The 13,399-nt window shown below is 43.6% G+C and overlaps 1 protein-coding gene across 1 annotated transcript; it reads left to right on the forward strand.

Moving 5' to 3' along the window:
• The first annotated feature begins 306 nt into the window (after window positions 1–306).
• Window positions 307–7,687, forward strand: VMA21 (vacuolar ATPase assembly factor VMA21). Its single transcript, XM_064463202.1, has 3 exons — window positions 307–421; window positions 2,200–2,309; window positions 4,383–7,687. The coding sequence occupies exons 1-3, from the start codon at window positions 366–368 to the stop codon at window positions 4,523–4,525; spliced, it is 309 nt and encodes a 102-aa protein (XP_064319272.1). The 5' UTR covers window positions 307–365; the 3' UTR covers window positions 4,526–7,687.
• The last annotated feature ends 5,712 nt before the right edge of the window (window positions 7,688–13,399 follow it).

Genomic DNA, 13,399 nt, shown 5'->3' on the forward strand with positions numbered 1-13,399 from the left:
ATGACCACTGCTATTTGCTGGAAAGCCTTGACCTTCACCCAATAGACTGAGCGTTGGTGCGCTCGGCTGTGGTTTTGCCACGCACAGACACTTTCCGTCTCTGCCGTTTCAAGCCGCGGCGAGCCTGAGAGCTTTCCCTGTGCAGGGGGAGAGTTCAGCACCCCCCAAGCACAAGGGAAAGGACGGCTGCGACCAGGCCCCGGGCTGCGGGACGCCCGCCACCCGCTGCTAGGCCGCGGCGGCCCCGCGGTTGCTATGGAGACGGCGGCGCTGCCGCCCTGCGCATGCGCCTCGCTCGCCGGCGGACTTCCGGCAGACCGGAAGCTTCAGTAACGCGGGGCGCTGAGGGGACGGTGGCGGTGGCGATGGAGCGCTACGACGAGGCGGTGTTGAAGGCGGTTCCCGTGTCTGACATCAGGCCGTAAGTCCCGGGGAGGGGGAGGGCCTGGCGACGGTGCAGGGCGGAAGGGACAGGCGCCCCTGCGGGGTGGCAGGGTCTGGGGAAGGGGTGTCTGCCTGCTAGGCCGCGGCGGGCGGGGGTCGCTCCCGGTACCGCCATCCCGGGGTGGCGGCGGCGGGGGGCGGGCTAGGCCCCGGCGGGTAGCCGGGGAAGAGTGTCCGTCCCGCGCCGTTGGCGAGGCGGAGGCAGCGGCAGCGTAACCTGCTGGGCCCTGCTGCGCAACCCTGGGCAACCCCGAAACCCGAGCGGGGAGGCTGGCCTGCAGTTAGGAGCCCCCTGTTAGGGCTGAGGCTATACACGAATATTTGCTTTTGCTGCGTAGGGAAGTGATGAAAGTATGTCAGTATAAGCAAAGTATTTGTCAGCGGTGGAGTTTTTAACTTTGTTAGTAAGCTGGAGGTCATCTTATTCTTCTACGGGTGGGTGTTAAATAGAGAATAGTTTCTAATTTCCATAGGAAAACTTTGAATAGGGTTATGCTTTCCACCCTGCAGATCTTGAGACAAACTCTAGTAAAAGAAAAGATTCCAGATGTCTTTTTTTTTTAACCGATTTAACGTGTTACCTGAATGTATGGCATGTGATCAACAAAAAGTCCTGTTGGCTTTAGTGCAAAAGCTGTGTGTGGCTGCATGTCAGTGTCTTTTGATGGCTGGCAGGGGATGAGATTTTTTTTTTTTTTCCAAAGAAATGTCAAGGATAAAATGTGATTTCAAGCAATATATTACAGCACAAATATGTTTTCATAAAACTCTTTGAAACTCTTTATACAAAAATTGCTGTGGAGGTGCCTAGGAGTTTTAAGAATTATGGATCTCTGACTGGAATTGGTTTTTATGCATATTTGCGTTACAAAGCCTTAAGGACGCATGCCATTTAATCTGATAGTCTCTGGAAGTCGGAAGGGCATTGCTGGGCTTACTTGTTTACTTCAGCATAAAATAACGTAGTCAGCCAAGCAGAGAGAGTGAAGAGTGGTGGAAGCGCACACAAAAACAAGCTGTATGTGGTGTTTTGTACATACAAAACCTGTTCTAGCAGACCAAGTTCAGGGAGACCTTGCCAAGTACATAACCCTTCATTGTGATTCTCTTGCTCAAGGTCTTCTAGGTTTAGGTCTGTGAAGGGAAAAAAAAGTTACTAATGTTCTGGTGCATTGGCTCCGTGTTCTGATTGTTGCTACAGTTATTCCAACTCTCTGTGGAAGCTGAGAAATTTTTTTAAATAGAGGAACGATACCTATCAAAAAGGAACTTCACTTCCAATGGTGATCTGTTAGTCATTCTGCGTACTTCCCTCTGTATCCGGGCCTGTAGGATTTGTCATTTTCCTAGACTTGTAGTTATTTTTTTAAGAAAAGAGGGAACTTGGCAAGTTTTCATGCAGAATGCTGTCATATGACAAGTGCATGTGTATCTAATATTAGATATTTAATAATTATGTAATAATACACTTTCAACCGTATTAATGTAAAACCCCTGTGTTGTTAATGCTTGCAGAGCAATAACATGGAAAAATCTAAAGACCGCTTTTAATCTTGTTTGTGAGATTTGACTGGCAGAATTATTACAGAGTTTTGAATACTGTGATTTTTTCAAATGCATACTCCAAGTCTTTATCACTTCCAAATGATACATGTACCCAAATCTTGAAAAGCTTCTGTGTGGGACAAGCTCTTGTCCTGTTTCAGGCATATATATTGTGACTCTTCTGTGTGTAACTTTTCTTATTTATTTCAGAAATGAGGGTTCATTAACATCAACTTTAAGAACACTTCTATTCTTCACAGCTCTAATGATTACATTACCTGTGGGGCTATATTTTTCATCAAAGGCTTATATATTTGAAGGTAATTCTGTTTCTGCCACTTAGTGTTACTATTACAAAAAGGAGGAAAAGCACAGTCTGCTAACAGCATCTTTGTTCTCCTTGCTGTGTTGAGTATTTGTTTCTTTATGCAGACTAAAGGCCTTGTAATGCCTAATTAGAACAGAAAATTATATAAATGGTGATGCATCCTTCCCTGCATTGTGGTCTGTAGTCTAATATTTGCTGTTCGATATACAATGGTTTATATAATGTACACATGCATTGTTCCCCTCACCTAAAGGGTATCTAACACCACCCTGCAGCAGGCTTTTATCAGAATCATCAGGGATAGGTTTCCTATAGGTGTTGCAAACTAATTGTATGTTCAAGACAGAATAATGTTTACTGCGTTTGGTTTTTGCTTCTTGAAACATACCTGCAGTTGTAAGTGGAAACCAGTGAAGTCATATACTCAGTTCCAGATATTGAATATGGTTGTTTGTAGAGCTTTCTTTTAATTAAAAATAAAAATTTTAGCTGGTTGTTTGGAGCAATCCTATCAAACTGCTAACAACCAGCCGCATCTAGCCTTGATTCTGCAAGGCTTTAATAACTTACTTTTCTCCTGCAGTATTAGGATCTCCTTCAAAAGCAGGGAGGAGGGAGGGAGAAAACAGCTGCTTTTAAGAGTAGTTTGTGAATGTATAACTGATTGTTCCAAGATGATTCTCCTTTGGTGCGCACTGCTGTATGGATGTCGTGGTTCAGCCCCAGTCAGCAGCTAAACACCACACAGCCACTTGCTCACTCCCCCCACCCCTGTGGGATGGGGGAGAGGATCGGAAGGGCAAAAGCAAAAAAACCCAAAAAACTTGTGGGTTGAGATAAGAAAAGTTTAATAATTAGAATAAAATAATGATGATAATATTGATTATGAGGATAATACCAATAATGATAATATAATAAAAAGGAAAAGGGAAAAAGGGAAAAAAACAGAAACACAAATGATACAACTGCTCACAACCCGTCGACTGATGCTGCCGGTCCCTGAGCTGCAATTGCTGCTTCCCTCCCCCAGCCCGCTCCTCCGAGTTAACACACTGGGCGTGACGTTACATGATATGGAATATCCCTTTGGCCAGTTTGAATCCGCTCTCTTAGCTGTGCCCCCTCCCCTCCCGGCTTCTTGTGCACCTGACAGAGCATGGGAAGCTAGAAGAGTCCTTGACTAGTATAAACACTACCCAGCAACAACTAAAACATTGGTGTGTTATCAAAATTGTTTTCATACTAAGTCCAAAGCACAGCACTGTGCCAGCTGCAGTGAAGAAAATTAACTCTATCTGAGCTGAAACCATGACAATGGAGTTCTGAAGGCTGAAGCTTTTTTTTTTTTTTTTTTACACTTGAGGTGTAGCAAGCTGAGCCTTAACTTTGCTGTGTCAGTTAATAGCAAGATCTGTCAGCACTGATAGGATTGGGTTTGTGTTTGGAGGGTCGTATTTTTGGTGTAGTGTGATACCTGCTTTAGTGTTTGGTTGGGGTTTTTTGCCTTTTTTTAGTGAATGAAGGGAAATGATATTTTGGTATTTGGTCTTCTGATATTTGAAGGCTTATTTCACATGAGGTGCACTCATGTATCTTAACTGGTGAGGAATTACTAGTTTACGGTCTAAATATAGAAGGTAGAAGCCCTCTAAATTTAATTGTTGTTCTATTGTTTTATCCTGTTATAGTGGCAAATAAATTATATACTTATCAAACCCCCCCCATTTTCCTGCCCCACAAAGACCATTACACTTATGAGAAGGGGATGTTGAGGTTTATTTGGTGCTGGAAGATAGTAACTGAAAAAGTGAATGTTATAGAACACTCAGCTGTTGACTTCAAAACCCGGGTATTTTATCTTAAGTATTGGGTAACCGCGGTGTTGCTTTATTCCAGAAATAGTTTCATGGTCTGTAATTATCATGGTGAATTCTTTCCTATTAATCTTTCTGAGCTCAGTCTTTGGATACAGGAGTAAATATAACTTTGGTCTTTAGGAAGAATTGTGATTTCCCGTTTCAGTGTTCCTAATAACTAATATTCTTTACTTTCTTTATTTTCTCAGGTACCTTAGGAATGTCCGACAGAGACAGCTATTTTTATGCTGCCATAGTTGCTGTAGTTACTGTTCATGTGGTACTTGCTCTCTTTGTATATGTAGCATGGAACGAAGGTTCTCGACAGTGGCGGGAAGGCAAACAGGACTAGAACGAAGATCATTCTCATCTGATACCTACAGACTGTAAACCAAGTTTCTGTGAGCTGAAGGAAAAGCATTCTTCAAAATGTATGATACACATGTACAAAGATGAGGCTAATGCCTCAACTCTGGTTAGAATAAGACTTGTGCTCATCTTGAATGTGTACCAGTGTTTTCTCTAATGCTGATGGAAGTTGTTCTTTAGCCAGCCTCTATTAGGTTGAGCTGAGGGGGTCTTCACCTGGAATTAGAGTTAAATAATTACATATTTTTGAAAAAAAACCTGTAGCTATTTTTGCCATTCCTAGTATTTTTCTGGCTTGCTCTGAAAATAATATTGGCATGAAGCAAGCATTATATTTTCGAGTAATTAAATTGCTAGTTAAAAAAGTTACGTTACACATTGTCCAACTACAGTGGCAAAGATGGGATTTGACTTCACTGTGGATAGTTTACCAATTTGTGGGTGTTGTGGTTTAACCCCAGCTGGCAGCTAAGCCCCACCCAGCTGCTCACTCGCTCCCTCAGTGGGATTGGGGAGGAAACCAGAAGGCTAAAAGTGAGAAAACTCGTGGGTTGAGATGAAGACAGTTTAATTGGGAAAGCAAAAGCTGCATGCGCAAGCAAAGCAAACCAAGGAATTCACTCACTGCTTCCCATGGGCAGGCAGGTGCTCAGCCATCCCCAGGAAAGCAGGGCTCCATCACGCATAATCGTGACTTGGAAAGACAAAACACCATCATTCTGAACATCCCCCCTTTCCTTCCTCTCCCCCCAGCTCGATATGCTGAGCATGACGTCATATGATGTGGGACATCCCTGGGGTCAGTTGGGGTCAGCTGTCCTGGCCGTGTCCCCTCCCAGCTCCTTGTGCACCCCCAGCCCCTTGCTGTTGGGGTGGGGTGAGAGGCAGAAAAGGCCTTGGCTCTGTGCAAGCCCTGCTCAGCAGGAATGAAAACATCCCTGTGTTATCAACACTGCAGCACAAATGCAAAACGCAGCCCCATAATAGCTACTGTGAAGAAAATTAATTCTGTCCCAGCCAAAACCAGCGCAGTGGGACAGATACAAATAATATATTTCTGAGTTTAGAAGTAATTGCAAAAATAGAATTGGTTAGTAACTCAGGTGGTGTTTTTCTAATGTGAAATAAAGGGGGTTTTGTTTTCAAATGTAACTTTTCATTATAGTGTAAAATTCAATCTTTAATTTCCTTTTAGGGGGATTGTATTACTGCATTGCTAATCTTCCCACTGTTCTGCAGTTAATCTTGATGATGCAAAGGGAATGGCATAGCACATTTTTACATTTATGTATCTCCTTGATAATTGCTAAAGGACGTAGTTGGATTTCCTGCAGTAAAGTAACATCAGCAGCAGCTATGAGCCGCTTTAATGGCTAGTAGAGGAACAAGCAAGAGAAAACAAGCTGTAGCCATCTGCAGATGTTGTCTTTTATGAAGCAGCACACAAGAGTGATCACATGGAGAATTTGCAGCTTTTCGTAAATATTACCTTGTTCACTGTGAAATGATATAATATGTTGATTGTTTTCTTTTTTCCTTGGTTGTGGCCAGAAACTTCCTGTAGTCAAACCATAGTGAGTTTTTTGTATTACAGGATATCCTGAATTTCATTTCCCTGTTGTGCTGTTGCTAGCAAGCTTTTTAGCCTATAGATAAAAAGTTCTTCCTAAGGTTCCAGCAATGTGTAGAACTTCCCTAATGCTCATGATTGCTGTTAAGATGTTGTGCTTGAGGTAGTTCTGTTAATCTGAGTTTCCCAGTTTGTTGTATTAGTTGAGCATTTTTCGGAAGTGTTTTGCTTAGTGGTTTTGGTGTTACATTTGTCCGTGGTACAACTCATCCATAAATGAGACAAAAACCCGTTACCCATGCCCAGTGGCCTGAGGAGTGTGTTCCCAGGTCTCATTCTTCTCATCTCTACCCAGGTGTGTGCAAGCATGTGCACCATGTCACTCTAATGCAAATCAGTTTTTACATTTTGTTTTTTGAAACACTAACATTTCTCATCCAGAAGTCCCGTGTCAGGTTTCTGCCAGCAAAGTGGAGAACAGTCTCACGGTACTTGAAATACAGATTTACTTTGTATGTTGGCATATTGGCTTCCTATTCTCCAGTATATTAATTGAACCTCATAGAACAAATACTGCCTTTTAATAAAGAACTAACCTGCAATACAAGATCCATTAAACAAGCAGTTGCGCTGAACAGGTTTTGAATAATGTCTTTAATATTGCTCATGTATAGCGCACCTTACAACAAATAGATCAGCTATAGCACTGTTCAGTAGGTTTTTGGTTTTTTAAACTCCATTTCTGGTGGAGAATAAATGGGAACTTAGCTGTCAGGCGTTACTAGCTGGGTCTTGTGCTATATCTATTTTATGTTTCACGTACCAGAATCCCTAGATGCTATTTATTGAACATATACAATTCTACATGTTCTTTTTCTGGATTAAGTATAAGTGGCCTGTGCACCTAGGTAAAGACCTGTGATTAATGTCTTTGGCAGGATAGATGATGTGTTGTGATTCCAAGCCCCTTATCTTCTCTACTTACGATCATTAATTTACTAGGAATAACAGGGGAATAATTGCGTATTATAATTGTTTAGTTATGAAAATCTGAAAAGTTTGACCTGTGCTGTAAGTATAGGCACTGTGATGTCTCAGCAGCTGGTGATAACGAGCTGAGCATTAACCCATCCACTGGAAGATCTTCTTTGAAGGTAATGCTTTGATCCACGGTGTTCTCCCTGAGAGCAGACGCAACGCAGGAGTGTCTGCATTTAACAGCCATGGACGGGGTTTTACGTTGCCTCTGCTTCGCAGTTGGGAAAACTGCTCAGGTAAATGGTGCAGTGAAAACAGTCAAGCAGTGGAACTACAGCATGGCTAGGGAGCTCAAAGAACAGAAACTGCAGCCATGTACGTGGGCTGGATACCCTGCTGGGACTCCTGTTGTGCCTTACTAGTGCTAAGATTTATTATATTTCAAGAGCTTTATTGTGGTCTCTTTAGGTAGGGTGTTTCCTTTCATGTACCTGATGTTCCTGTTAATGTCAAAACTAATTTGCGTGTAAATTCTTTAATTGTTTAATGCCCATTGTAATTGTTTCAGAGTTTAAATAATACCGTGGTTTGTGTGGCTTTGTGTGGCAAGGTTTTGGTAGCAGGGGAGACTACTGGGGTGGCTTCTGAGAGAGGATGCCAGAAGCTTCCCCTATGTCCAGTAAAGCCAGTGCCAGATGGCTCTAAGACAGACCCGCCGCTGGCCAAGGCCGAGCCCATCAGTGACGGTGCCAGCATTGCTGGGATAACATATTTAAGAAGGGGAAAAATGTGGTGGAACAGCAGCCAAGAGAGAGGAGTGAGAATATGCGAGAGGAAGAACTCTGCAGATACGAAGGTCAGTGAAGGAGGGAGAGGAGCAGAGATTCCCCTGCAGCCCATGGTGAAGACCAGGGTGAGGCAGGCTGTACCCTGCAGCCCATGGAGGTTAGTGGTGGAGCAGTCTGTTCCTGAAGGGCTGCACCCCGTGGAAGGGACCCACAGCTGGAGCAGTTCCTGAAGAACTGCAGCTTGTGGGAAGGGCTCATGTTGGAGTAGTTCATGGAGGACTGTCTCCCGTGGGAGGGCCCCCACACTGGAGTAGGGGAAGAGTGTGAGGAGTCCTTCCCCTGACGAGGAGGGAGCAGCAGAGACAATGTGTGATGACCACAACCCCCATTCCCCGTCCTCCTGCACTGCTTGGGTGGGAGGAGGCAGAGAAATCGGGAGTGAAGTTGGGCCTGGGAAGAAGGGGGGGGGGGGGGGGAAGGTGTTTTTAAGATCTGGTTTTATTGTCTCATTACCCTACCCTGCTTGATTGGCAATAAATTAAACTGATTTCCCCAAGTCAGGTCTGGTTTGCCTGTGACAGTAACTGCTGGGTGATCTCCCTGTCCTTATCTTGACCCAGGAGCCTTTTGTGATATTTTCTCTCCCCTGTCCTGCTGAGGCTTTGAGCACATGGCATCCAGCCAGTGTCAACCTACCACATGTACAAATATGGAAACTGATAAACATGGTGGAGACATCAATATTCTTGTTGCTTTAGTTTTTATTTTCTATAAAAAGGTGATGTAAAATTTTTAATGTAGTACTTCAAAGTGGTACTGTAAGTTTGTTCATTTTATTACTAGGAATGGATTTGAGAACTGTTTAAAAAGACAAAATTGAGAAAACTTGGGTCTGCATAAGCTATGCAAAACTTCAAAATTGCCTCTCACTGGTTCATCGTGTGTTTGCACAGGCTCACAATTAGGCAGTTAAGCTAAGGCAAACAAATGTATCTAGCAGTGAGCAGATATCTTGAGACCAAGATCATAGCAGAAACTTTCTGGAATGTTTTCCAAGCCTATAAATAGTAAAGGCAGTAGGGGGACTTGAGAGGTGGGATTTCAGTGACTTCTCAAAATGAGTTTAGCTTTCTCCTTCTGTGCTTATCTCTGGGTTTTTTAAATGCCTGCAGAGCGTTGTGGTTGGTACCCACTTACCAAAGTATCAGCTTTGGTTTGCCATTAGGGGTGCCTGACTTAGTTAATCTATTAACTGCTAGCACCCAGTAGGAAGTCTCCAGAGAAAATGGTGATGTTGGTGACCGTGTTGTTAACGGGAATTTTTTGTCATACCCTAACATTGATTAATGTACATGAACTTTTAACAGTCTTTCCAGCATCTTTGAAACAAAATTAAATACTGCCTACCTGTTTTTTGCTGTGTAAAAGAGGGCCTAGTAATAACTCTCAATATATTAAAAACCACAACAAACCGCAAACCACAAAAAAGCAGACAAACCAACCCCCCAAATCCCCAACCTCCTGTATAATTTCCATAGTGGTGGTTATTGGACACTGCCAAACTGATATGAAGTTAAAGAGTGTGTCCAGGTCTGGGCTCTCCAGTTCAAGAAGGACTGGGAACTGCTTGAGCAAGTCCAGGGGAGAGCTACCGAGATGATCAGGGGACTGGAGCATCTCCCTTATGAGGAAAGGCTGAGAGACCCTGGTTTGTTCAGCCTGGAGAAGAGAAGGCTGAGGGGGATCTCATCAGTGCTTATAAATATCTAGAGGGTGGGTGTCAGGACGATGGGGCCAGACTCTTTTCAGTGGTGCCCAATGACAGGCCAAGGGTCAACGGGCACAAGTTGGGACACAGGAAGTCCCACCTGAACATGAGGACAAACCCCTTCCCTGTGCGGGTGCCAGAGCAGGGGCACAGGCTGCCCAGAGAGGCTGTGGGGTCCCTTCCCTGGAGACATTCACACCCCGCCTGGGCACGGCCCTGTGCCCCTGCTCTGGGTGTGCCTGCTCCAGCAGGGGGTTGGATGAGATGATCTCCAGAGCTCCCTTCCAGCCCCTGCCGTTCTGTGATGTACCTTTGCCATGCTGCTACTGCAGCACGACAAACTAGAGGGCAGGCTTTTCTACCTGATTCCCGTGATGGGAGAGGGGAAGTTGTGGTGCTGGCTAAAAATTATATTCTCACTTAGCACATTGGAGAGCAGTAAAATGTTTGATGTTAGTGCAGTTGTGATGGTTTTGTAGACTGCTGCCCAGTTAATTGTAGTTAAATAAACAGTGTGTAAGGTTCTGACAGCCCACGCTGCTGGACAGGGTGTGCTCAAAGCCTCCGGACAGGTATTGTTGGTGATAGTTCAGATGAGTAAGAGATGGGAAAGGAGAGGGCCCTGAAAATAGCAAACTAAGCCACGCATGTATTATTACAAAATAACATAATGTGGGTATGACTGAAATGTTGGTCAGGTGCAGCCCATGGGAGAAGGGGAAAAAGGGGTCCTGTGAATCACAGGAGTGACCTGGGGGTACGGGGAGAACTGGAATGCAGTGGCACAGCCTGGTGTAGGGTGGCTGAGGCACCATATGTTTTTATTCAGAAATGTTTATTCCACTGTTCTCCAGGGGATTATGCAGAGCCATTGATCTGAAACATTAAATGTAAATCATACAAACTAGTGAGCCAATTCCATTTTTAACTTCCAATTAAAGTTGTTCATAGGTTGATAGCTTTGTAATGTGTGATCTGGGGCACATTTATTCAGCTTTGTCTTATACAAACTAGCATTGTTACTGGCTCCGAGTCATCTCTTAGGGCAGGATCAAGCCCTTGGACTGTAAGTATTTCTTTAAAAATACCAAAGAGCAACTGCCACTCTCATGTTTCATTAGCTTTAATCTACTCTTAGTTTAAGGGAGACACACAGCTGCTTGTTTCAAATTCACAGGGAACAGTGCTGGCTGTTTCCCTGCAAGGGGAGGCTCTCTTGTGCTTGCATGGGGTTTGCAACAAGGAAATGCTGTGTAGTTTGGGGCCCCCGCAGTCATCCTCTTATCTGAAGACATGCTAATGTCGGAGTTTCTGAGGTGGTGGGATCCATCTTGAGTCTCTTTGTTAGGAGGACTGAGTCAGTGTTGTGTAACAATGCTGAGGTATAGCTTAAGACAAGAAATGGACATAAACTCCTGGGACTTGAGTGCTGTTTGAACCTAAAATAGTAAAAAAGTTTGGGGAAGTGAACGAGGATTTCTGTGGAAAGCAGCTTTTTTAGGTGCTGGTCTTCCAGTTTGCGTTCTGAAACTAAGAGTCAAAGCCAGTGGTGGTCCTGTTTCTGAAGGCAGGGATACTGACTGGGAGGTTTTGTGGTGAAGGGTGACCGGGGAGAAGAGCTTGGAAAGTTTAGTAGTTAACTTGGTGACTCCAGCTGAATGCCTGGGGCTGAGTTTTCTTGGTGCTGGTTTGCTGTCACATTTCATAACCTTCTTTGGCCTACTGTCTTCAGACGGCGCGTTCTTGCTGAGATGATTCCCTGTGGGTGCCCAGTGTTTCTAGGAGCGATGGGGTGCTTACTTGCAATTGTGCCTTTACAATAGTGCAAACTACTCATAGGCCCAGAAAAAAGCTGTTGATGCTTGTAGTTGGCACGTGACACAGCATGGTTTAATCATTTTAGTGTAAATGGCCCAGGGGCATAGGCACAGGGGGCGTATTATTAATTAAAACTGTTTTTAATTGAAGGATGATTTATGAGTGAGAGTAACAGCAGCCAAAGAACAAAGTCTGCCATGGGCATCAGCCCATGCTGCAGGCACCACTGAGGAGCCGTTTAATACCTTTGCAGTTTTGCATCCTCAAGATGTTGAAGATGTTTCTCTTAACTCGCTTGACTCATTAATACGGCTCTGCTGATGTTGGAGATCCACTGGGAGTACCGAAGTTTAGCTCCACAGCTGGAATGCGTCATAAAGCTCATTTCAAGGGAAGGAGTCTTTGATGTGTAGGTGGTTGTGTGTCTGACAGAGAAGACAGAAGAACCCAAGAAGACAGAAGAACCAACTTTGCTCCCTTACCTCAGCTGGAGCCCTTTCCTAGAACAATTCCTATAGAATTAGCAAGCGTTGGATCATTCTTAATTTGAAGCATTATGATAGAGCGCTTTCCTTTAGAAGCTTGTGTTATGTCTTCAATATAGCATTTTATTTTCCTCCGGGTGTAAATTATTCCCTCACCAAAAAATCCAAACCACAGGTGATTCCGATGATTTGGGTGTTTGAACTGTTCTGATGGCTGCTTGTGCATTAGATGCAGCCAGCTGTGTTTAAATGTGGAGTGGCTGTAGCTCATCGTCTGCACCCAGACTTGCTAGGTGGATATCAAATTCTGGGTGCCATGTGTTTAATGGGAGGGCCCTCTGTTTGCCTTGATGCTTAGTGGCTTCAACAGGGCTATTAGAAACAATCCTGAATAGCAGTTGATTCACAGATCACAGTTTTCCTAAGTGAAAACTGGATCTTTGCTTGGTTTTTATATTTGAAATAAAATTATAATGGCACCTCTCTCCATGGTAATGACTGTTCTGTTACATTAAGCCAGTTCCTTTATTTCTAGCTAGCATTTATTTCTAACTCATTACACTTTTGCAAGCAGCAGCAAGTTCCTCACTCTTTATAGCGCTTCTCCCTCTTTACCTCTCCTAGCTATTTATCAAGTGCTTTCAATGCGAGCAAATATTTTCTATAGCATGACTTCTGTTGTGATAGTTAAGATTACATCGAGCTTTTTAGGAAGAGATGAGGCTTTTATACTACTTGCTGGGGGTTGTGCTTTCCTGCCCATGAATTTTTGGAACTCTTAGTGGGATCAGCTCTGATATTTGAGGCATGAAAATAATAATGCTGGGGGAAGATGTTTCCAATTTTATAAATAATTCTTAATCAGACAGCTATTTGTCATGGGCCTTGGGAGGAGTAATTCACAGCCCAAAAATAATAGCATGTTTTATAGTGTTATATGCTTATTAGATTCAAAACGGTCCAACTCTGCATTCAAATGTAGTTTTATTTTAGCATATTATAAAACTTAAGAACCTTTAATTACACTGAGTAGCATTGTCGGTGTGATCCAGGCTGCTTTCACTTTTCCAGCTCTGAAATAAAACTACATTGAGCCTTTTGGTAAGGAAATCTTAGAGAGCACCTGGGAATGTGTGACACATCTCTGCAAGAATTCCGCCCATGCCAAAAAGCCATGTTTGCATTGTATGAAGCTTATGCAAGGGAATAATTTGGAAGCAGAGCTGAATGGCTTGTGAACTTCCTACCTCAGGTCAGTTGTGCTCTAGCTGCATGGTCCAAATTGCAATTTGGTGGGATGATAAACTTTTGTGTGCTTTTTATGGACTTAGTTCAAAGAGTGAACAGGTAATTCTGCACAGCAGGTAATTCTGTACAGCACCAGAGCTAATTTGCTACAGTTTTATTCTGTTAAAGATGGAGCAATGCAATAACATGGCTCATTACATAA

This window comes from Phalacrocorax carbo, chromosome 11, assembly GCF_963921805.1.
Source record: "Phalacrocorax carbo chromosome 11, bPhaCar2.1, whole genome shotgun sequence".
Lineage (NCBI taxonomy): Eukaryota > Metazoa > Chordata > Aves > Suliformes > Phalacrocoracidae > Phalacrocorax > Phalacrocorax carbo.